The 25,163-nt window shown below is 42.7% G+C and overlaps 1 protein-coding gene across 5 annotated transcripts in view; it reads right to left on the reverse strand.

The window, feature by feature from the left end:
• Positions 1–391: 391 nt before the first annotated feature.
• The window catches only part of Slc25a13 (solute carrier family 25 member 13), a 182,742-nt gene continuing 157,970 nt past the window's right edge, over positions 392–25,163 (reverse strand). For all 5 annotated transcript variants that reach the window (XM_052720290.1, XM_052720289.1, XM_052720292.1 and 2 more), the window contains 4 exons: positions 12,903–13,041; positions 1,920–2,078; positions 1,733–1,823; positions 392–1,503 (listed from right to left, as the gene is read on the reverse strand). In XM_052720290.1, the coding sequence (XP_052576250.1) occupies positions 1,317–1,503; positions 1,733–1,823; positions 1,920–2,078; positions 12,903–13,041 (576 nt within the window). In that variant the 3' untranslated portion in view covers positions 392–1,316. The remainder of the gene's footprint in view (positions 1,504–1,732; positions 1,824–1,919; positions 2,079–12,902; positions 13,042–25,163) is intronic.

Consider the following 25,163-nt stretch of genomic DNA (forward strand, 5'->3'; position numbering starts at 1 on the left):
AGAGACCCTCTCTCAGTAATTAAGATGGAGAGTGAGCAAGGAAGGCATCCAGTCCTGAACTCTGGTTTCCATACATACATGCACACATGTGTATTCACACTTAAGTACTTACAGATAAACATACCGCCTGAGCACATGTTTTCCAAACACACAAATTGTCTTTAAGTATTAAAGATGACCAGGGTGAGATATCAGTTCAGTAGTTCTTTCCCTCCCAGAGTGAGACACACGTTCTCCTACTCATTCTACACGGTGAAAATGAGCTCACACATTACCTTGAGAGCTAACTCCAGGAGGAACAGGATCTCCCCACACATGGCATGAGGACGAATCCATTCATGACAATCATGGTTGCCATCCATCATGGAAATACACAAGAGCAAGCAATCAGTAGCTTTGAAAATAGTTTATTTTCCCCTTCACAAGCACACAAACCTCTGACCATGATACAAGGCACCCCAAATTAAATAAAAACGTAGAGTTTATTTGTCTGACATGATTCAAGATAAAGTGATTTTAAAGGCAAATGGGTGCCAACTATGGGGGTGGGATTAGGCTGGTACCAGCACAAGGGGGTGGACATTATTCTTACAGTGTCTGTTAAAATTGGCAGTAATCAGCATGTGTTCATCATATAAGTATTTATCCCAAATCAGCACGCTCAGGAGTAGAATTGTGTCTCAGTTTCTTCTGTCTCTATAATAAAAATGCCAAAAGCACTTCCTTAACATTCAAAACTTTTCCCTAGTAGACTTGGTACGAGTAAGAGAATATGATTACTAAACATCCTCAATGTGGCTTTCATTACGAAAAAACATGTTTCACATAAAACCTTCATAATATAATCCAGAGGCCAAATTTGTGCATGTTTAAAATTTGAGCCCAGGCTGGGTATTGGTTTTTTTTTCCTTCCAGTGTTTTTCATTTTTATAAATATGTACCCAGCTTTCTACCACTTTAAACATCCTCAGGACTCTTTGCTTTAGGAACCACGGCTGCCTTTCAGTAGACTATCATTCAGGTAGGAGACCTCCATCATTTTCCTTCAGACTTAATCGAGAGCAAGTTAGTGTTGACCAAATCCCAGTGTATAAAAGATACAAACAGGTTTGTGGGCAGAGTGCCAAAGAATAATTAGAAATAATTCCACATGATCTTGGTACAAAAACATCCAGAAAATGAATGATTGCATTTCATATAAAAAGCCTTGACCTGAATTTAAATGAGACAGACGCAGAAGGGGTGAAGCCATGCTTCAATCCGAGATGGGACTCTGCAGTTCCGACCATTTTACAGCCAGATCCAGGTCAGTCCTCCTACGGGCCTCCAGCAGTCACGTTTGAGGTAGATGTCGATGGCTTGAAGAGAGGTAGGTAAAGTCCAAACTTGTTTTCAATGCCTGCAAATGTTGCAACTGCCAGTTTATAGCCCCCGACATGGTCAGGATTGGGAGCAGGCAGAGTAATCCGGGATTTAGGAACTGGCTCGGATCCCACAGGCTTCCTAGGAAAAGAGTAAATCCGAATCAATGGAGTGTTTTAAAAATCCCAGGAGAAACCAATAAAACCATGCAACAAGAAGCAAAAATTGGATTCTAGTCAACTGCATGCTCCCTTTGAAGTGACCTTGTGGACAGTATGACAGGATCCAGAGAGCTTTGTGTGCTTTTCTCAATGGGAACTGAGCATCCGAGGAGGCAGGAATTGAGCAGTACATTCACCATGACACTTACACTCCTCCAAAGTCGACATAGAACCATCGCTGTAGCAATTCGTAAGTCAGCAAGGTGACCCCAAACTGTGGCGAGGACCGGAACACACGAGCTATGACAAAGATGGAAAGAAATAACAGACACCATTAGATTTTTAAAAAATGTACCTGATACCAAAAGGTTAGTTAAGAACCAATTACTTCCGTACCAGCAGCTCCTTTCCACAAGGCTTTTGGGCCTTCTTCCCGGAGGATCTTTCGGAAGCAGTCCATCACACCGGTGTAAGTGGTCTGGCCAGCCCGGGCAGCCACTTGTAATCTAGTCTTGATAACATCAGCAGGGGTCACTAAAGATGCTGCCGGCATACCTGCAGGCGAGACCACACAGTACCATCTCAGTCCACTCACATTCTCACTATATAAAAATAACTGTGCTTTGAACTGCTGGCCGTGGAAGGAAAGGTGAGAAGCCAGTGTAATGAAATGCCCATTTTGCTGTCCCCTGGAAAGCACGACATGCCAGTACTGTCTGCGAGTGTCCACCGCCCCCTCCTACCTTCGTTTGTTGTTTCTATTCTTAAATACATAAATATTTTTAAGCAATTATTTATCCGTAACACTATTTCAAGTGGTTGAGAACAAACAGAGAAAGTGGTTTTCAAAAAAAAATTTTTTTTGCTTTCCTGTTGAAATCAGAACCTCACAAAGTTATTAGGTCTGATTTTTCAGAGGTGAAGCTTATTATGTATTTCCTCTTCATGGTTTCCTGGCTGCTGGCAGTCACAGGAGGCTGCCTTCTCTCACATATCCAGCCACCCTGCACTCCAAAACCCTAGCCTCTCTCACCAGGCTGTAACGATAGCAAACCAAATACCAGGAGCCTGTGTGTGACTCTCACACCGACACAGCTAGATATAGCTAGAAAATTGTAACAGAAGCCTTACAATTTATACTGGCTGGTAATAAAGGTTCCTTCAGTAAGAAAGGAACAATAACAACAACAACAACAACAACAACAAAATCCCTCTCAAAATTACCAACGGGAAAATTTTCTACAGTTGTTTTTATCCAAAAATGGGGCAGCCCATGTTTAGAGTTTTTAAAAGGGAGACTATTCAGAAAACACTGTCTCTTATGGTTTTATTACTTTTCCATTATGAACCTATTCCAAACCAAACTGGTCAGATGCAGATGCATAAATCTCCTTTGCTTTTTTTAAGGCTTAATAATTCTGTAAGAATTTCTGTCCAAACCAACATGGTCTGGCTTAGAACTCCACCTCATCCCTCAACAGACAGTTTTAAAGTCACAGTGTGAGCTGGGGTGGTATGTAACTGTGTACTACATGCTCCCATTTCTACCAGAAAAGCAGCGTCTCTTCCTCTTGCACCTCCACTCAACTCCTATGACACTGATTCTGAGAAACAGTCCTTACAAAACACTCTGCAGTTTTACATGTGAAAAGCGCACTTTCTACCCAATGTTCATCTAAGAAATTGCACTGGGCTTCCTATTAGCTTGGAGGGATTACTGTCATTTTGAGCCAGGAATTTATCCTCTGACATGATGAAAGGAAACACAAAAAAATGCTTAGACACCCACTGTATTCACACTACCCATTTTGCTTCACTTCCTGGTTTAGAGGGAGTTTAGCAGGGAGTCTCTTCTAGACATGAAATAGAATCTTTCTAACCACATTGCAGGTATGATCATGTGGGGCTGTGAAAGACACAGGGGCGATAATGGGGGAAATGTTCTTTTTCTATTACAGTGCTTTTCATAAACATTTCCTGGTCATGACAGAAGTAATGGAGAAGAAGAGAGTATGAAGAATAGATCCAATGGGAATAAAAATGCCTGACTGAAAATGCTAAAAGAAACACAAAAACTACTTAATAAGTTGTCTGGCAAAGCAGATGCGTGTGTGTGTGTGTGTGTGTGTGTGTGTGTGTGTGTGTGTGCGTGTGCACATGCCCTAGAAACCCTACAACCCAAACACAAGCCCAGCCATATCTATCTGTAGCCCCCACAGTCCCTAATGGATGAAGTCTAGAGCCTAGGAGCCACTCCAGACATCACTGTGGAGACTTCTAAGGTGGGGTTGACAGTAAACCCGGAGAACTGGGTTTAGCTACTCTAAAACTTGGCCAGGCCAGCCACAGGTCCTGCAAAGGGCTTGGCCACCAGATAACTGAGTGGGCAAAGACTCTGAATCCATTTGCCTGGTCATTCTCTGCTTTCAAAAGCATGAAGGCACATGGATGAAATGGCCTGGGTGTGGAAGAAGAGGAGATATCCAGAAGACAGGAAAGTGTCTTCTGTGTCCTCAACAGGAAGATTGCAGTCTATCAGTAAGACTCACACATGCATAGCTCTGGGCCATCTACCACCTTAGCAAGAAAACCTACATGGGGTGCTCAGCAGCCAATAAAAACAACTGAGGTTTTTCCAGGGAGCCAGAAACTATAGAAGATCACTGACAGCAAAAAAAAAAAAAAAATGTGACTTGGTGAATCCCGACAGCTTTGGGGACAAAGACATTCATTTTCCTAAGTATTATATTAGCATTAATATAATACTTTGTGTTTCTCCATTTAAGGTTTAAAAAGTGAATGCATATTTCTTTTGGGTCAGGGCCGATATAGTCTAAATTCCACTTCTCGGCTGCTATCGATATGATCAACCTGCTATTGACAGCAATGTGATAAAGTTATTCATTAAGAAGGAGAAAAATCTCATGTTCTGTTTATATTTCCAAGTTTAATTGCAAGAGGCGTGTTGCACTGATAATTCACAAAGGCTGGTTGATACTGTCCAATGGAAGATGACTAGATTTTCTTTTAAAACTGAAATGAAAGTGTTTGTTTTCACTTAGGACACTGGATCCATTTCCATTGATGATGGTGACTGGACTTGTTCCTCATGTCCTATGTGTTTTCTGTCTCTTCCACTTCCTGTTACTTCCCTTTTGATCTGGAGATCAACTATCTCAATAAATATAGTAACTGTGACACAGCTGTGGCCCACAATTATCTACGGCACGGCTGTGCCTCTAACACACACACAATGATCTATGGCACGGCTGTGCCTCTAACACACACACAATGATCTATGGCATGGCTGTGCCTCTAACACACACACAATGATCTACGGCACAGCTGTGCCTCTAACACACACAGCCTCTTCCAGCAAATCGAGGATGAGAGTCCACTTTCGCTCTGGCCTTTTCTTTCCTTCATGTGTCTCCCAACTTCTCTTCTTGCATAATAAATACAAACATCTGAGTCAGCGACAATTTTGAGTGACTTACAGCTACAACTTTTCTGTCAATGCTGCTTGGAGTATCCCACATTGTTCTTCTTAAATTCACTCCTTATTTGGCTGCAGAGAAGGGAACCTTGCAAGCAGAGGAGACACAGCCTTCATCCTCCCCCTGGATGCTACTAAGCCTGGGAACATCACTGTGGTTCCAGACTTCATCTCCTGGGCAACTGGAAAGTATTGCGTTGCAGATGAAAAACCCATCTTCCATTACTCACTTCTTGTTGGTTGTCCTTCTCTCCTAACCCTGATATCCAGGGAACCTCTTTCGAAGGTAGTAGACCAACATGCCTGTCAATGTTCGTAGCTCCCACCTCTGAAATTCCGTGCCACATTCTACAGTGTTGTCCCTATCACGTCTTTATTTCCCAAATGTCTAACTTTTTCTCCTTTTCCTTATTCTTTTCTCAAGGCAGGTTCTTCCTGTGGCACCCAGGCTGTCCTCAAACTCTTAATTCTCCTGCCTCATCCTCCTGAGTGTTGGGGTCATGGATGAGCAGCACTACATGAGGCCTCACTTGGTCTTCTTCGGTCAGATCTATTTTATCATTCAGAACCATATGGATCTTTAATTCTGACAATCATTTTGTTAATTAAAAAACAAAACCCACCCAAAGTCAATTCTGGCTACAAAGTGAGTGCAAGGTCAGTCTTGCTCATCCTAATGTGAAGCTGTCTCAAATAATAAACCACGTAATCAATGCATTAGACCTTGGGTCCAGCCTCAATACCGCCAATAAACACATAAAATAAATTTCAAATGCCACAGAACTTCACATGTGTTATGGCAAGTCAATTTCCTGATTTTGACTTTGTATGATAGTTATGAAAGATACAAGGTTCCTAGAAAGAGTACGTGGAATTTTACTGAATTGTTTTTTACAACTTCCTGTGTACTTACTTTTATTTAAGAATAAAAAGTAAGACACAAAGAATCCCCTCCAGGCTTCCTAATTACAGTTCTTGCAAGTTCCCCTCTGGTCCCTAAATTACCGTTTTCTCCACCATTTTTCAGTTCGCTTTCCTTGCTCTCCCTCCCTGTCTGAGGATGCTTGGCTGTCTGCTGATACTCCGAGGAAACGGTGGGCTCAGCAGCCACTGAATTCGGCCGTGGGTGGCACCTGCCATACTGCAGACCTGCTTCCCCCACAGCTCTCTGTTTCGGAAGGGAGACTCCTTCATGCTGAGGGGGCTAAGGCAGGCTGGCAGGGCTGAACCTTTCCCAAATGCTGACGTGTAGAAAGCTGAACTGTGCAGCGAGAATAATTTATTTTCTCCTCCACTGGGAGAGAGCTGTTAATTTATGTTTCGCTGCACCTGTGGTTAAGGTTCGACATGCGCTTAAGGCCTGCCTTGCTTTCCGTCAGTTCTACACAGGCCAACGGCTCATTCTCTGCATTACAGTTCTGAGGTTTCAACTTGTGGACAAATGTTGCTTGAAGCTCTAGGTGACATGGGGAGTGGCTAAGGTGGCTGCTGTGTGTCCAGAAATGCAGCTCTTTAACTTCTTTCTTTTAGCACACCTAAGGTATTCTACTGTTCACTCAGAGGTCGAGAGTCTCCACTTTGGCTTTTACATTATCAATAGCTTTTCCTGCCAGGGCTTTGGCCTGTAACATCATCAATTTCAGACTCAGGCTGGTTGCTTCCTGAGTGCTGAGTGCTGATGCTGCTCTTTTTAATGTGTAATTTCTAGAAGTTTGAGACATTCTCGAAGAATTGGATGAGTATGTGCACTTCATTACCCCAATCTGTCTCCACTATGTTTTATTCTCAAGGCTCTCAGAATTGAATCATTCAATTATCAAATCTGTGTTAGTAGCCACTTCCCTCTTAGGGCTGTGTAACATACTTGGAGCCACAGGCCCACAAAAAAACTGCTCCTGATCCACACCCAAAAAGAAACATTAAGTTCTTGTTTAGAGCTGAGAAGCCCCAGGGTAGTAATAAAGGCATCCCAGGTGTGCTGGCTGGTTTTTTGTCAACTTGACACAAGCTGTAGTCATCTGAGAGGAGGGAGCCTCAGTTGAGAAAATGCCTCCATAAGACTGGGCACAGGCAAGCCTATTAGTGATTGATGGGGGAGGGCCGAGCCCATTGTGGGTGGGACTACCCCTGGGCTGGAGGTCCTGGTTTCTATAACAAAGCAAGCTGAGCAAGCCTTGGGGAGCAATGCAATAACAACCCTCTTCCATGGCCTCTGCGTCAGCTCCTGCCGCCAGGTTCCTGCCCTGTGTGAGTCCCTGTCCAGACTTGCTTCAATGAAGAACGGTGATGGGGAAGTGTAAACCAAATGAATCGTTTCTTCCCCAAGTTGCTTTTGGTCATGGTACTTCAGCACAGCAATAGAACCCCTAACTAGGACACCAGGTGAGTGCTCAGAGAATAGGATGGCTATGGGCTAAAACACCAGCATAAGGCTGGCGATGTCTCCAGAACTTCACACTTTCCACCAGCAAACTCCGTTCCTAGAATCTGTTTCTCCAAAAGGACAGATCCAAAACCGGAGAAAATCTTTACGCCTCAAGATCTGCTTTATTTTGATAAAATCCAAACTGTCATTTGGACAGTTCTAAGCATCTATGATTAAGAACGATATGATTCTATCTCTTTACTGAATTCTATTTTAGAATCCTGGATATATTCATTTCCATGAGTCGTACATTTGTGTTCTCTTGGGCATCACTCAGGCATTTATTCTCTTAAAGTTCAGTTTCTTTTATTAAGCTGTTTTTCTTTGAGTCTTCTTTAAATTCCTGGAATTCTTTGATGACATTTGTGATTTTTTTTTTTTTTTTTTTTTAAATTCTGTGTCCTGGAGTTCATCAAGGCAATTCTTATCGGCAGACATTTTCATAGGACTGGTAGATTTGGTGGTGGAAAGTGATGCTGTCTTCATCTTTCATATTGTTCATATATTTTGCCATGAGATAGGAGCCTGTGGACTTCTGTTAGTTCCTCTTGTCTAATATGGACAGAGTGGGTTGGGACAGAAGAGGGAATATGCAGGTTGGGCTGGGCCTAAAGGTTGGATGTGGCTTAGGTTGAATGAAGGCAGATGGACACAGAGGACTGGGCTGGTGTGCCGAGTTAGGGACCGTGTCCTAGTTCAAGCTTGGAGTTTGGGGATAGATGTGGGTGTTAGGGTGGTATGAGAAGGGAAGTATTAGGTGAACTTCCCAGGCTAGACCCTAGAGACAGATGTGTAGGATCTGGCTGGGTGCGGAGGTTGGATATAGCATGGGAGGGGCTCGTAGGCTGAGGTAGGCAGGGAGGGTCCTGATGGAAGCCTAGAGATTGGTAGCAGCATAGGTAGGAATGGCCAGACTTGGCTGGGGCACTAGATGTGGGATTGGGGATAGACTTGGGGGGTTGGGGAGAGCGTACGGAGGGGAGGATCAAAAGGACTCACCTAGCTAGACCTTATTCAACAGACCCTTGCTCAGCCATGTTTACTGCTGCTTTCTTCACAATAGTTAGAAAATGAAAACAACCTAAGCCCTCCAGCTGACTAATAGATAATAAAAATGTGGTACGTATGCACAATGGATGCAATGGCTATTATTGTTTGTCAGTTTGACTACATCTGGAGTGAACTACAATCCAGAAATGGAGGGCACATCTGTGTGAGATTTTTTTTTTTTTTGCTTGGTTTGAAGTAGGTGAATCCACTTCTAGTATGGACCTTTGAGGTAGGAAGACACACATCTTTGATTTTGATGTTGAGGCAGGAAGGCACACCTTTAATCTGGGCCACACCTTCTGCTGGAAGTCTATATAAGGACATAGAAGAAGGAAGCTTTTGCTCTTGGCCTGCTTTCCCTCGTGTTGTTAGCACAGATATTCCTACACTGGCATTGGAGCCTACTTCTTTGGGATTCCTACATATACTGAAGACCAGCTGAGACATCCAGTCTTGTGGACTAAGTAACTATGGGATTCTTGGATTTTCCATTCATAGCCAGCCACTGTTGTAGCCTGTATGTCATTCCAATAAATTATATCTATATCTATATCTATATCTATCTATCTATCTATCTATCTATCTATCTATCTATCTATCTATATATATATATATATATAGAGAGAGAGAGAGAGAGAGAGAGAGAGATCAATGGACTGAACTAGAAAAGAACATATTGAGTGAGGTATCCTAGACAAAGAGAGACAATGTATTACATGTTTTTTTCTCACCTGAGGCTCCTAACTCCAAGTCTTCAGAAGAGAGTACATAAAAACTAGGGAAGTAAAGAAGGATACAGATGCTCGTGAATGAGAGGTTGCGGGAGGCTTTAGAGAGAGGGAGATAAACACAGGAGGAGGAGGGAGGAGAGTAAATTAATAAGGCTATCTGAAAAGATCATAAGGAATCACACTATTAGCTATCTACTTAATAAAAAAAATACCTGTAACACGTAAGTCTGTACGTACACATTCACAAATAGTTTAAATGAAATTTTCCCACCTGGGCTAATGATGCCACCCTCAAGAGCCACAGACTATCTAATAAGAATCTCAACACAAGGCATGAAATACCCTCTTATGAGCTGTTGGTCAGTATTGTCTAAGAGACTTCTAGAACATTATTGGCTACTGTTGGTGCCAAAGGTTAAGTTTCAATTGCCAAAGATACCATGCACTTCGGACACAGGACCAGGAGGACCAGAGCTGGGATCTAATCCGAAAGACCCTTCCCTGAGCACCATCGTTCATGACAGCAGAAGGCACCAGGCAAGCTTTGGAAGGAGAGCAGCACCCAACCAATAGTTCTACCCAACTATGATGTCTCTGAACCACAACACCTGGCACAACATCATCATAACCCTCAGGGCGCAAGAGTGGCACATGTACCTTGGTGCTCTCCAACTGGACTTAAGGCCCAGTCAACAAGAAGTGAAATCACACCTTGTGCTGGAAACCTAGCCTACTACTTAGGGTTAGTGAAGTCACAGATGTTGGAGGAGAACCCACTGCCAGTTTACAAACAAGCATAACCCCCAACTACATTCTAAATATTTGTCCTTATACCCACAGGTAAGTAGTTCTCACCCCTCATCAGGGAAAATTCTCTTTGCAGCAGATAAAGACCATACAGAAAACCACAACTGATCAAAATGTAGAATCATGAAGCCTAGCCCCAACTGACAGATCTACCACACAACCCCTGTATTTAAAGCTCAGGGTATTTGTGGAAGAAGGACAGACAGACTGTAAGAGCCAGATGAAAAGGAAGTCTGCTATAAGATTGTGTCTCCCGGAAGGCTTACCAACATGGCTGCCTAAACATGAACTAAATAAGCAAGGATGATGGCCATAGTCATAACTAACACGAAGGGGAAAGCTTGAGACCTCAACCCTGTAGAAAACCTAGAGGCGCCTAAGGAACCCCGAAAGCAGGAGAAACAGTCTTCCCCCGGAAGAGCACACCAGCTGGTTTTCCAATACCAGATAGTCAACTCCAAAAACAGAGATGTACAAGTAACATTATATAGATCAAGTAGGTCGTATTTATATGTTTAGAACATACACACACACACACACACAAAATAACAACAGCAATGACAGAAAAAGAGGCCATGAATGTGAAAAGGAAGGGTCACAATGGGGACATAGGAAGGACTGCAGGGAGAAAAGGGAAGCAAGGGAAGTAATGTAATAATATCATAATCTCAAAAAATTATAATGAAAAATAAGGATATGATCCAGCTATTTAAACTATGTTTAGGGAGTTTAAAATTATACACACTAAAATCACGATAGTTGAACATCTCTGAATACTAACATGATGGCAACTACTTTAAATCTTTGTCTATTATTCCATTTAATCCCACAATACTTTTGTGAAGCTATAACAGTCATCCCCAGATTTGAAGAAGCAGGTCAAGAGGGAATCAGTGGCTTTTGTAGGTCATAGGGGTCTACATGGGGAAGTGAATCTGAGCCTTGGAGTCTGATCCCACAACACAGGCCACTAATCATCACCCTACAGTAGTCAACAATGCTGAAGGATCAAAATGCAAACCACAGGTACAGTTCCATTGAAACTCCATCAAAACCATTCACGTAGGAAAAAGCAAATAAGTTAAGTAAGGCTGGTGAGATGGCTCAGGAGTAAAGGTACTTGCTACCAAGACTAACAGCCCAAGTATGGTTCCTGAGAGCCACACAGGGAAGAGTAACCGACTCCCTCACTTGTCCTCTGACCTCTGTGGACTATAGCATCTATCTACATATACATCTTCATAAAGCACACGAATAACTGTAATAAAAACATTTAAATTAAATAGCAACTCTCTTCCAGCAAATGGAATCATGGATAATACCTACCGTTCCTAAATATTTTTACAGTGAGCTATATTACTTTCATAATGGGGGGGGGATGAAAATAAATGTTTAGCTCTCGTAACATGCCCTACCTAGTATATTCCTACCCTGATATGAAAGTGGTTCTCAGTGCATGTTTTCTCCGAGTTCAATGTTTTTATAGTTTGAGGAAAACAAGGTTAAGAGAGAATCTTTGATCCTGAGCTGAGCTCTAGTATTCCTCCTTAATTTCGTATCTAGTACTTGGGGAGCAATTTATGGACAGATTCTTCGAGATTTAGTCTTCATGTTTACTGAATTCATGATACATGCTAGGCACTATGCTAAGAGCCTCCCATGATACAGGCTGGCCTCTACAGTTTGAGATTCAAAGCTGAGGAAAAGAAACCTAGTGAAGTAACAATTCGACAAAGGCCACACGTCAAAAAGCAGTACTTCGTTTTCCTCAGGCCCTAGTTTATTTCAATTGAGCAATTTAAAATAAATTGTATAATGCTTTCTTTCCATTTTTCCTCATTTATATGTACGTAAATGTGACCATTCAGGACACAGTGAATGAATGGTTGAATTGGAAGTGAAAAATAGGAGTTCTGTATTCCAGATCTTGCTTCCTTAGTGTTGATACAATGGTTTCCAGATCTCATTATGACTTAAACAACTAGAGTCCTCAACTACCTAGGACAGAATAGCCCTGGCTCACAGGCCAGCATCCATGTGTTTGAGGAAAAGATTAAGGATAAAGGAGAAGTGTGACTTGGTTTCCTGCTATTGGGGTCCTGCAGGGAAGGTGAAGCATGAAGTAGCTACTCAAAGCTGGGGTTCACCTCCCATCCTGCTTTCAGGAACAGCTCTAACATCCAATCTGATGACAGCAACATGTCTACCAAAAATGTTGGGAGCCAGGCAGCCTAGAACTGCCCTAGGGTTTGTTAACTCATTAAAAGTTTGTTACCACTTAGAGAGCTAATCCAGACAGATCCAGCCATTAGCTTCTCTGGACAAGGAGGTTCACAAAATCCAGGTGATGATCCTCTACTGTGCCAATAATCAGTATCTATTTTTAATTCCCTATTTTTCTGTGTACTGGGATAATTTAGTGCAGCCCAGCACTAAAGACAGAAGACAGTTACTTCTATGACTCACTTAACATACATCTAGCCCTTGACCTGACAGCCACTTCAAGAAATGTCTGGTCAGCCTAGTCACTTCTAGTTCCATTACACTTCTAAATAAATGACAATAACTTTTGTTTAAGTTCTGGACAAGCTTACATGCACTAATTTGTTTAGACACCTTTAGGGCATGAGCATTTAAAGTTTTAAAAAGTTGAGGCCAACTCATTTTCACTCTTCTAACTTGACAAACTATCGATTAATTCCTTATCTGCCCCACGAAAGCTATTCAAAGACAATCAGGAGGACTCTGTCAAAAACTGCCAGAACAAACAACCCTATTTCTGCAGTATGGGTGGGGTTAGGTTAGCCAGAGGCTGGAGGGTTTGGGGGAAGGGTGGTGGGCAAGCACAGCACTGCATGGGTGAGACTTACCGGCTATAGCACCAGCTAAGAGCAGGCTTCCTGGGCTCACCTGCCCATCTTCGTTTGCAAAGGAGGCCTTCACATGGGCATAGCAAGGGAAGTAGATGGCCGAGAAAGGAATGTCCCGCAGAAAGCATGCTTTGGCACCCTGTGAGGTTTGCAAGGGCAAGAAACACCACATGAAACACACATCCCATTGAGGAGGTCAGCCTTCTCTGGAACTGACCTCAGAACAAAATATTCCTGGAGAAGACCAAATTTGTTCTCACACTGAAAGGGGAACAGTAAACTGTAACCCGAATTCTTGAAGCCACAAGCCTGGGTTTTGCTCTTCTAAACACAACTAGATTTGTCATAGGGTGTGAGGACATGGGAAAGGGGAGTTCTCGTTTACTCTAAGACTGAGATTTTAATTAACACAATTTTGGAACTCTGCCTGTGACTCTTTTCAAGTCTCCGTGGGTGGAAGTTGCTGGCATTTGAAGGAAGATCTGTTGGCTGGTCTCAAAGCAAGACAGGAAGCAAGAATCAAGGTGCCTCTGTGTTTATACATCAGGAGATAGACAAGCTGTGTAGGTGCAAAGGGAAAGGTCCCATTTCTGTATCTTTTGAGAATCTGATGAAAGTGTTGGAGTCTTTCCCAGAAAAAAGCTACATATACATAAAAATATATCTTTTTAGCGAGCACTTGGATTCTTATCCATTGTTTTGTGTTCATGAAATATTGATAAATGCCTACCTTAAAATATTTACCATGATTCTGACACATTCAAGAGCTCAATATAGGACAATTAACTTCAGAAATGAAGTTTTCACTAAATAATTTCTGATGCCAAAATCATGCCATGCTAGGGCCCCAAGCATTGATGATACAATACCAAGGAAGAGAACACGGTGTTATAATGCAAACTACAACACACACACTGTTTCTTAGGCAGGCTGAGTAGGAGGGAAATTAGCCCCTTTCAACACTTAATGACTTAATACTGTTTCTTTCACAGATTTCTAATGCTCCAAATTTCTACCAATTATAGAAATTCCCAAAAGACAATAATGAATTCATCCAGACTCAACAGATCCAGTCACGTCCAATGACAGACACGGAAGCACAGTTGTGCAGTACTGAGGATTTCTGTCTGTTGTTGACTCCAGTCGGCCCAAGTTTTTCTGACCACTCATCTGTCACTTCCTGTAACTGACTCTACCTAACAAACACATTTCACTCCTGACAGAGATCTGGGGGTATAAAACCCTGGGTCTTCTTTCACAGAAACTGTTATTAACCCAGGTCTACTGCAACTTAATTAGTCATCTTACACAAGTAATACAAGTAGAACTTTATACTTAATCCTATTAAATTGAATCCTAGTTTAGCTCCACCTTCCAACCAGAACAAAAGGCTTAGAATCTGGATTCTGTCCAGATTTGACGGAATTTGGGTATTCCTCTTTTGAGTGACCCAGGGAGACTTTCTGCGTCCATTCTGCATGAAGGTCTTAGAAAAAGGGCTGGTCCCCCTCAGGGGTGAGTCAGCTCACGCAAGTGCAGCCTATCACTCCCCCAACCATTAGATGACTAATAGAAAGTAAGTACGACAGCATCCATCACTTCACACACGTAAAACCTGATGCCCAGGACGTTTATCTATCAAGTGTACATTTGAGGGGCACGTTCCAATCCAGTAACTGCAGACAAGTCTAAAACACTAGATGCTAAGAATCTGCTTTCGGACAGTGCCAGGAGCTACCTGGAGCACCCAATGCTTTCTTTAGGGTTAGTTCTTCAAATAAGCTTAGAGAATTAGTACCACTTTCTAATTTCTTTTCTCCTCTGTTTTGATTCTTGCTTCAAGTTTTCCTGTGAGTTCTAGTTATCTGTCCACATGTGTGTGCTGTCCAGAAGATGCAGACTAAATATGCAATTCCAATAAAGATCAGTTAACTAGGGCTCCCTCCCTTAATGTGAGTGAAAAGTACCTCACATTACTTCCTAAATAAATCACAAGGATTTCTTGATTGGTATGATTCTTCCTGCAAATTGTTCTTTTTACTATACCTTTAGCCATAGGGAGCTCCAATGTTACATTTTATAGACAGACCTCTGTCCTTTTTTCTTTGCTAATAAATAGTTTCTCTTAAGGAAACTAAATTTCTATAGAGAAATCCCACTATAGCATATTCTGTTTACTTCAAAACCTACAAATTGAATCTGTTGTCCACTGTTTTCACTCGTCAGGGATTGCAAGCACTGTAAGCATTTTAGAGCATGGTCCACAGAAATGTAAGCAACAACTCCAGAACTGCGGCCACGCTGGAGTTGCTCTGGCTTATTCCGTTCCTTCTTAAACCCACAGTGTACGGCTTTCGTTTTGTTTTGACCAGAAACGATCTAGTGTCTTCTCCTTTAGTCGTGTTGTTTATACTTTGATTCTACTTTAAAACTTGGTGACTTTCCTTGGTTCAGGGTGTCCTGCAGGTCGGTCCCTCTTAGTCTCACCCGTTTCAGAGTTTTGCTTTTCCAGTTTCTTTTCACGGATGCACCTAACTCCTTTCAGCTATCAATGCTCCATTCACCTGACCAGCCACGGTCCACCTATCGCTCCTCACCTTCTTTGATGATTGCGATGTTGGGCACGCAAACGTTTTAAATGCCACCTCTTCCTTCACTTCACCCCCAAACACCACCCTTTCTGTGAGCATTTTTTAAGTAGAAGATAGACAGGCATGGATTCCATATGGTTCCACACTGTCTACATGGTCTCAATACTGTTCTGAATCTTTCAGACCTATATACCTGTCTATTTCAGTGTTGGTGTTGCCTGAAACATATTGGAAAAAACCAGGAATCAGGAATGACTACCTGATTTAATTTAAAAAACATCTAACAAAATCTATAGCTGCCAGGCATGTTCTTGACAACACTGATTTTTGCTTTGGTGATGTCTGTGGATAGAAGGGGCACAACTAGAAAGATCCACAAGAGACTTTGGAATATATTGTTAGCTTTCCACAGGACACTAACTCGCTTCTTTGAAAAATACTCTAGAAAGCGAAACCATGATTCTAGTTTTTTAGACAAAGATCCATTATTTGTTGGAGACTAACAAGCTGTAGCAGAAGACAGTCATTTTGTACTGCAGTGCTAAAGTTTAAAAAAGAGAGCTCGGTCTGTGTTAGGCTTCATAGATTCAATGTGATCAAGGTCAGTCATACATAACAAAGTAAGAGGCACAAACTGAAAATACCCTTGGGACCGAAGAAGAGCAGGGGCACAGGAAAAACAGCTGAGTCCTCCCAGAAGCAGCCTTAGGTATCCCAACATCACACCGCCTCCCTCCTTTCTTGAAAGCATGAGTCAGCTGTACATCCCTGGGAGAAGATGTAGCAAGATTGAAGAGATGAATAAAGACCTAAGACAAATGGCCTGGTCAGAAATCAAGCTTAGAATCAAGCTTAGAAACAAATGAAGAACAAACCCAGAGAGAAGCAGAGTTGTACCAGTAACATGATGGGCACGGAGTAGGAACAGGCTGTATTCTTTCAAGAAACAAGGCAGTCCGGTCAAACAAATCAGAACAAATGTTAGGCTGTGTAAGAGTTCTTAGGTTGCTGATGATCTGAACTCCAACCATCCCTGTTCCTTAGGCAGGATGGCTGTGCCACCAAGTGAAGGCTGAATGCTGCTTCTCTACCTACTCAGATAGCAAAAACACCCCATAGGAGGTCCTCCATTACTGAGGAGCAAGAGCTGGGCTCTGGGAACAACTTTGGACTGTCAAACACCAAGGGGCAGAGAAGGGAGTGGAGCTTCAGGAAAAAGTGAGGCAACACCTGTCACAGTCCTGTGAAGGACCCACTGTCACAAAAATAAGAGGACAAATGTGGCCAGAAAAGTTGTGTTCCCTTGCCTCTCCCTCGGGTGCCTACCTCGATTATTCCCTAAACCTGTACTGGCTCAAGAGACTCCTTTCAGCAAATAGTTCAGAAAGTGCTCTTAGCTTCTCCTGGCTAGCCAAGGCATCCAGTCTTCCGGGAGAGGTAGCTTTAAAACCTAGAGGAACAGTCATGCTTATTCAATTTCCCTGGCCGCCTTTTCTTGACCACTCCCTCCAGGTCTTAGTCACAAAGCAGGCGCCAATTTGCAGGGCCGCCTCAGGCAATCCCTGACCTGTTGCTCCCAACAATGGAAAGGGAAGCAGGATGTTAAAAAGGCTTTTAGGTTTCAAGGGTGAAGAAAATGTTTCTCTACCAGATTCCTGGATAAATCCTTCACTCGGTGAACCCATTCTCCCGCACAACATCAGAACCTGAACCCGCTGGCTTGAATCCTACTTGGCCCCGTGTAAAATCTTTACTAGGTGATCAAGTCATTCTGAAGGAGCAGCTCTGCAGGACAGAGCCAGGCCGTGCAGCCATGTCAGCAAGGCAGAAACGAAGTTGGCCATTGAAAAAAAATTAATCAATTATATAGATTAACCATTTAAATCTTCAATCTTTCTTCCCCCTTATGAGAATGTCCAGAGTTCCTGGCCCCTCTTTCACTACTTATCTGGGTGGATTTGCCCTTATTCTCTGATTGGTCTTGAATTCTCTAGGTATAGAGCAAAATCACATATGGAAAATTACTAAACATAAAATGCAATCCTCTAACCTAATCACTAAAGTACCCCCTATCTCCAAAGAAGGGAAATTTTTCTTTTTCTTTTTAAAATGAAAGTCTTGTTGATGAACAGATGGGAACAATAAAAAGCATATCCAGGCAACCTAATATGCAAATAATCTTGGATTGACTCCGTTCCAATTCTGGACTATTCGAATGTCTTCTATCACCATTCCTCTTTACGGGATAAGGCAAGCATCTTTAAGGTAGGCTCACTTCAAGGTAACAGCCCACAATTCACACGGTCAGTTAGGAGGCATGAGGATGCTGACTACAGCCACAGTATCTTTACAGCAAAAGAATCATTTTTTTTTCTCTCCTGTCTTTTTGATGTGGACACAGTTGAAAGACCAGAAGAGCTTTAATCAGTTCTTAAGTTGCTGAAATCATCCACTCAAGTTTACTCTGGCAGTTCCACAAGACTGTCAAGATACAACACACAGACCACCCCCCCATCTGTCACACACACACACACACACACACACACACACACACACACACACACCTTTAAAAGTTCTTCATCCTGTTGTACCCCACCAGCCTCATCAAACCAACATTAGGCAAGGAAGCCAGTCCTGAAGGATGGCGCTGATAAAGATGTCAGAGACAGGGCAGGTCTTTTTGCATGCTAATTCCTGCTTATTCTAGCAGTACCTGCAAACACAGCTCTAAACAGACGATTTCTAATACAGGGAAAGGTAATTACACTTACAAAGGCACCTCTGTGTCGGGCGGGCGGGCACCAGGAGCCAGCAGGTCTGGGGGACTGGGGCTTAAGGGAGACTCCAGCAGTGAATGCACATTGTCTAGCATGGGGGAAAATGCCAGACTGGGGACCCCCACAGGATTCAGGACAACAGTGGCGCACCTTGTCTGAGGAGGTTATTTAATGCTTCTGGCACCTGTCGTCAGAGCCCCCCCCCCCCTCCTTTCCGATCTTACAGGTTTAGAATTTATTTGGCATGCATAATTGTATATTTTGATCTGGAGCTATAACAATGGGTAGCGTGTCATGTCTTGATCCCTTAGCATTCCTCTTGGCTTACCCTCAGCAAGTTAACCCTTCCATGCACAGCTTGGCAGCAGCAGGGGTTTCTGCCCTGGGCTCAATACTCAGTTTCACCTCCCCTCCCCCACCCCCCACCCCCCAAAAAAAACCAAAGGAAGTTATGCAATATACTTCAGTAGAATGCAAAGTGCTGGTAAATGTGTAGCAGGAAAGACATGAAAAGAAAAACACTGGTGTATGTTTCAACATCATCATCCCAATTTTTGTATGTGATGATATAATGCTAGTTATATGAGACCTGAACTGGATCTTGCCAAGAATCTCACCAGCATCAAGACCCGCTAAGAGGATGGTACCACCATTAAAACCAAATAAACCAGCCACCAACTGAAGATGTCAGTGAACATCTAATGACTTCAATTTGAATACAAAATACAAGTGCCTCCCATTTGGTTCTAACCAAGGGGCTCTGATGGCATTATTTTCTAAATTCCAAAAAATTATCTCGGCAGCCCAGCGTCTCTTGGTGAGAGGAAATACCAGGTAGTGGTCAGCTGTGCTGTGACTGTGAGCTGCTTTGTCACCAACAGGGCAGTCACTCAGCTGCACCAGGAGCCCTGTGGCCAACACAGACGGTTCTGTGTGCAAGTTTAGTCTCATGTCACCATCACAGCGCTAACCTGTAGAAAGGTGCTTTCCTTCACATTTCTCTCCTCCTCCTAGCTGCATTATGCCTGCCAAACCTATTTCCAGTCTGCATCCTGTTTAGTTTAATACAGTTTTTATACTTATCGTCCTCCTGTCCAACACACATTCTTCAGACTACTTAAGTTAAAAGCAGTCTTCATTTTATTATTTGAATATTAATTACAGCTTAAAATATTAAGCACCAATAGCTGTCGTCATATACACATATCTAAAAATCAAGACAATGCTACTAGTCCTCCATTTCATTCGAATGTTTACCTATTATCAGTTTTCCTTCCGCCTTACATATTAATGTGTATTTGTAAATGGAGCTGGGCTTGAATCTATGGCTCATGCATTCTAGGAAAGGACCCTGCCACTGAGGTACATCCCCAGCCCTCTAACTTCCTTCTGTTCACCACAGAGTCCTGTTTAGCTGGGACCTATGTAGGCCAGCCTACCTCAAACTCACAGAGACCCATGTGCCTCTGCCTCCTGCGTGTGTCACCATGCCTGGCTTATATTTCTTTCTTAATGCCTAACTTGACATGCTTCTTGAGTTTCTGTCAATCTTTAAAAAAATAAATAAATAAAAGGGATCTTAGTCTACCCTTGTTCCGAAAACATAGTTTTACAAAATATAGAATTCTAGACTGAAAAAGTTTTGTTTCCCCTCCAGACACGACGATGACACCATGCGAACAACTGTCCTTTGAATCTGGGTGTGTCATCTTTTCTGGTACCCAGGAGCGTCTCTGCAGCTGTGAGGCTCCACGCTCTCAACGAGCTGCACCGAGTTGGTATTTTCATCCTGCTCTTGCAATCTGTTAGACTCCATTCGTCCTGGGGAATCTTCCGCCATCATCTTTCCTTTCCTTCTGATTGTCTTTTATACTTAGTAAGCCATCTCAAATTCTCTCGGAAATGCTTTCGGAATAATTCCTATCTTCTACTTCTCTAATTCTTTATTCAGCTATGTTCAAATCTGGCAAGGCCACCTGTTGAATTTAAAATTCTAACCATCATAATTTTACTTACTAGCTTTTTTTAAAAATAAACCTTCAATTTATATTTCAGTTTAAGACCTTTACACTTTTGTATGTTTGTATTTCCTGTTCTTGTCATCTCTTACTGCTTTATGTGACTTGAGACCTTTTATTTCCCTTGGTACAGTATCTGAAAAAACCTTTGAGGTTCAGGATAAAAGTGGGCTCCTTCTGAGAGGACTAATGTTTTGTTCTGTCAATCACACAGGGATACTCCCAGCCTGGCATCACTTCACCCCACAAAGAAATGTAAGTTCAGCCTGTACACTCAGGTCAGACCAGCTTAGACCTTCTCACTGCTAGAAGAGGGATTCTCCCACCCCTTCCTCTCTTCTTCTATTGATAAGCAAAACCAAGTCCCTTGTAACTTAATGAGGAATGGAACATGGCATTTTGCCATTCACCAAGGGTATAGCTTTCTAAGGTTGCAGTTTTATGGGGGAAGATCCTTTAGCACCAGGAATAGGGTCAGGGGGAGGGGTGCTCCAGCAGAAAGAAAGCATGTGCCAACAGACTGGCTCTGCACATGTAGGGTTGACCTCCAGAACAAATATCGCCCGAAACTCTCCACTTCCTCCTCTTAATCCCAGCCGTATTCCTTCATTCTCAGCACTTCAGACATTACTAAGGTATTTATTTGGAGAATGCCTTGCAGCTGCAGATTTCTGTGAAGTCACCTAACTTTATATTTCCTTCCTTCCTAACTCGTGAAAAGGCTTTTACAAAGTATGTTATTCAACCTTTTCAGTTGTTTCTATTTGGATGTTCTACCAATGGCTGGAAACTCTACAGAGAGACCCTACTGGAGGAACTGCTCAGGTTAGTTGCTTCTTAACCCGCCCCCAACACACACTTACGTCCTTCAAAACACCGAAGATCACAAAGGCAGTGTGCCTTGCAATTAGTTTCTCTTTTCTTCTAACTCCTTCAATACACTCAGTGAAGGTTATTTCTCAGTAACACTAGCCGCTATGGCTGATGTCAGCTATGTCGGAATTCTCTTCCAGCGTGAACATGGATACAAAGTCTGATGAATGCTCACTTACTGCCGAAAAGACGGCTCTTCAGCTAGGGAAGAAGTAGATGGCTTCCAAAGAAACAAATATTCAAATGTATCATCTTAAATAGGGATCTGATTCTAAATCATGGTTGCTCCACGCCAAACCCAGTATACTGTAGGAGCCAGAGCACAGGTCTTATAATAAGAGGATTTTCTCTATGTCAACTTCCTTATCTATAAAATATCAATTTTATAGGCATATTACATGTAAATTTAGTAACTGAAATAAATATAGTAATTAACATACACCTAGTATAATACTCAGCATGGGATCCTCGAAAAGTGATGTCAATCACCATTATCAATGCTCAGCACCCTGCCTATTGGAGGGAAAGAGGAAAATGGCCAGTGTATTATTTTTAACAACTTGTAGCTAGAAAAGGACTCTGGTTTCATAACTAAATCACAGAAGAATACATTTTTCAGCCTTAGAGTCAAATTGCTTTTAGTGAAAAACTTAATCCTACTAAAGACATGGATACAAGTTCCCTAAACTGCTCATTCCCCACACAGGCCTCTGACTGCCAAAGACCTATCTGATTAATATTTAGCTAATTAACATTTTTTAAGCAGGCTGTCCTTTAAGTACATACCTCAACCACCATTAGAAACCAGAGAATGAAAGGCTGGCTTAGTAGAATGAGAAACATGCCCAGCACTTCTGGAAAAATACGTTCAGAGGGGCCTATGAACAGGGGTTGTCATCAGTCTCCATACTTTCTAACATGTACATTATACATAGTCCAACAGTTTAGATCCTGCAGGTTCTTTGCAAAGAGAACAGACTAAACAATGAAAACAACAAAACAAAATACAAACTTGGTAAAAATGCTTGCCTCTGGAAAGACAGATTCACAGAAGTCTGGGTATGAATAAAGTAACATCTAATTGTCATAAGCCCTTTTTGTATCTGAATTGTCTGTGTTGACTATCAAAATACTTAAAAGAAGTTGATGGGACTACAATGACAAGTTTACATTCCTCCATGGCCTCAACACTGACCACTTTGAAGATAATGATGCCATACATATCTCTGTAACTTCAGTAAATAGAGTGTTTGCATGTAATACTTGGTGACTAAACAGAGGGATGGTTGAGGTGGTTTGCATAAAAATGGCTCCCATAGACTCATGCTTGGATGCTTCTCCAGTTAATGGAACTGTCTGAGAAGGATTGGGAGGTGTGGCCTTGTTGGAGGAGGTATCACTGGGAGGGCTTTGAGGTTTTAAAAGACCAAATGAGGCACAGTTTCTCTCTGTCTCTGTCTGTCTGTACCCCTCCCTCCCTCCTTCACTCCCCACCCAATCACTGCTGGTAGATCAGGATGTAAAGCTCTCAGGTACTGCTCCAGCACCATGCCTGTCTACTTCCTGCCACAATGATCATGAACGAAATCTCTAACACTGCAAGGAAGCCCCCCAGTTAAATGCTTTCTTTTGTAAGAGCTGTCTTAGTCACAGTGTCTCTTCTCTGCAACAGAACAGTAATTAAACAATGATCAAACAATCATTTGTGTTTTAAGCACCACATTCCCCCTACAGCCTATTTAACACTGAACTCCACTAGGCACTGTTCTATAAATATCATATTTTCAAAAGCCATCTCCATTTCATTTGATCTTCCAGTGTTCCAAGCAAACTGGGTGTGGTTGAGCCTACCTGTAATCTCGGTGCTGAGGTGGGGGCTACAGGGTTCAAGGTGATCCTCCCTGGCTACATACAGAGTTTGAAGCTAGCCCAGGCAATAGAAACCCTTACTGGAAAGAGGATGGTAGGAATTCTTTCATAATCTTTTAGTTGACATCCTGCAGCTAAAAATTATAATTAGTAACTAGGGCATCATATGTACTGTGTGCTAAGCTCTGTCTAATGTGCTTTATATGCACACAAGATGATTATTTCCATGGAAATTTAAGGTACTATGCATGTCTTCTTTCCTACCCAACTCAACCAGCTTTATGAGCTATATCAAGTTTCAAAGAGAGATGTGGCTGAGTTTGAAGTCCAGACTCATCACTTGATTTATAAGATAAAATCCATCAAGCCTTCCTTTTCTCAGCTGTAACTTGGAGCTTAAAAAGAAAGTATCTGCCTGGTGGGCTGTGGTGAGGATACACTGATGTAAGAGGAAGCCCTCCATAAACAATAGCTTGAATGAACTTGTGACTGACTGTACACACACTGTTCTAGCCCTGGACCCATCTCTCTGCATCCTGAAAGTGCTAGGCATCTCTGATCCTGCCACCTCCAGCTGTGTAAAATCCTGCCTTCGTTGGCTTTTTCTTCTGTCTCCAGATACACATGTTCTACCAATAAAATAGTAACAAACAGGCTGGGTGGGGAGCTGAGTAGTACAGCACGTGCCTAGTGTGCACTAGGCCCCAAGGTTGACTCCCAGGTATTGGAAAAGACAAACGCAATTAAAAAAAATGGTAATCTCTAAATGCCCTTCATTATCCCTTGACCACTTTTTTTCCCCCCCTAGCTTTTCTTTCACAGTGAAACTCCTAGGTTGGGTAGTTTATATACTTGTATTTCCTCATGGAGGTTTCTGCTTCTATGATTCTATTTACACTGGCGGCTTCTTCTTCCTCTTCCTCCTCCTCCTCTTCCTCCTCTCCTTCTTCTTCTTCCTCCTCCTCTTCTTCTTTTGTTTTTATTTGTTTGTTTGTTTTTACAGGGTTTCTCTCTGTAACAGCCTTGGCTGCCGTGGAACTTGCTTTATAGACTAGGGTGGCCTGGAACACACCACTGTCCGGCCATGCCTCCTCCCTGAGAACTACATCTGCTCTTTCCCTGACCTGTAACTCCTGCCACCTCAGTGAGAGTGGTCTCTGCGGACCACCAATAGCTTCCTGCAGCCTGAAGATACCAACACTCGTGGTTTCGTGCCCACGGATGACCTCACATAGCATCTTCTGTGCCCATCCATCTGCCTTCTAGAACCGTCACAAGAGGAGGAAAATTGGAGAGATCAGGAAGGCCTATCTTTGTCCTGCCCCTGCTTGCCTGGGTCACCCAGCTAAGCATCCTTCCATTTCTGGGCCTGTATTCCTCAACAACAAGGAGAAGAGCAGACAGAAGATCTTTTAAAAGTTTCTTGCAGCTTCTCCAACTCTGAAACCCAAAAGTCCCTTTACCACCACAAAAATCTACATTTTCTTTCTGCCTTTCGTTATTTTCCAGGACTTTACGAGACTGAAGCTTCCTTCAAAGGCCTCTTCAATTGCTATTCCAACTGCCACTGCCCCCATCAGGTCCGTGTTCCCGTGACCCAGATGCATCCTTCTGTCCTCCCTGCCTGAAGTCTGACTCTCCCATCACAGTAGTCTACAGGCCAAACCATGTTACCTTTCCTCAAAGCTTACCCGGCTACTTCAGTAGGCCTTCCCCCGGGCTAACGATGTGATACTGTTCCACACCACATCCTTCGGAAGCGCCTGGCCTTCTTGCTGTGAGTGGGATCTACTTCCCTCAGCTCTGTACTGTCCTTGACAGCTCTTCTTAGCTGCGTATAAGCTGCATTCTAGAGATCTGTGAGCTGGATGACTGCTGCCATGAGACAGTAACATCCACGGTAACCACCCCTTGCCCGTCCCCCCAACCCCCCAGCACCAAGACAGCGCACACTGGCAGAAAGGGATCTCCCCCTTTTACACTCAACTCACCCAGGATTGTATTTTGGGGGGGGAGGGTGTCATTACACAGCAGTTCACTTACTTTCATTCCTCTAACACCCTTAAAAACATTTGGCTTTCAGTTACCACGTATTTGCTCAACAACCAATTATCTGGTATCTACTCGTGACCA

This window comes from Peromyscus californicus, unplaced genomic scaffold, assembly GCF_007827085.1.
Source record: "Peromyscus californicus insignis strain IS unplaced genomic scaffold, ASM782708v3 Scaffold_6__1_contigs__length_162567912, whole genome shotgun sequence".
In the NCBI taxonomy this organism is placed as follows: Eukaryota; Metazoa; Chordata; class Mammalia; order Rodentia; family Cricetidae; genus Peromyscus; species Peromyscus californicus.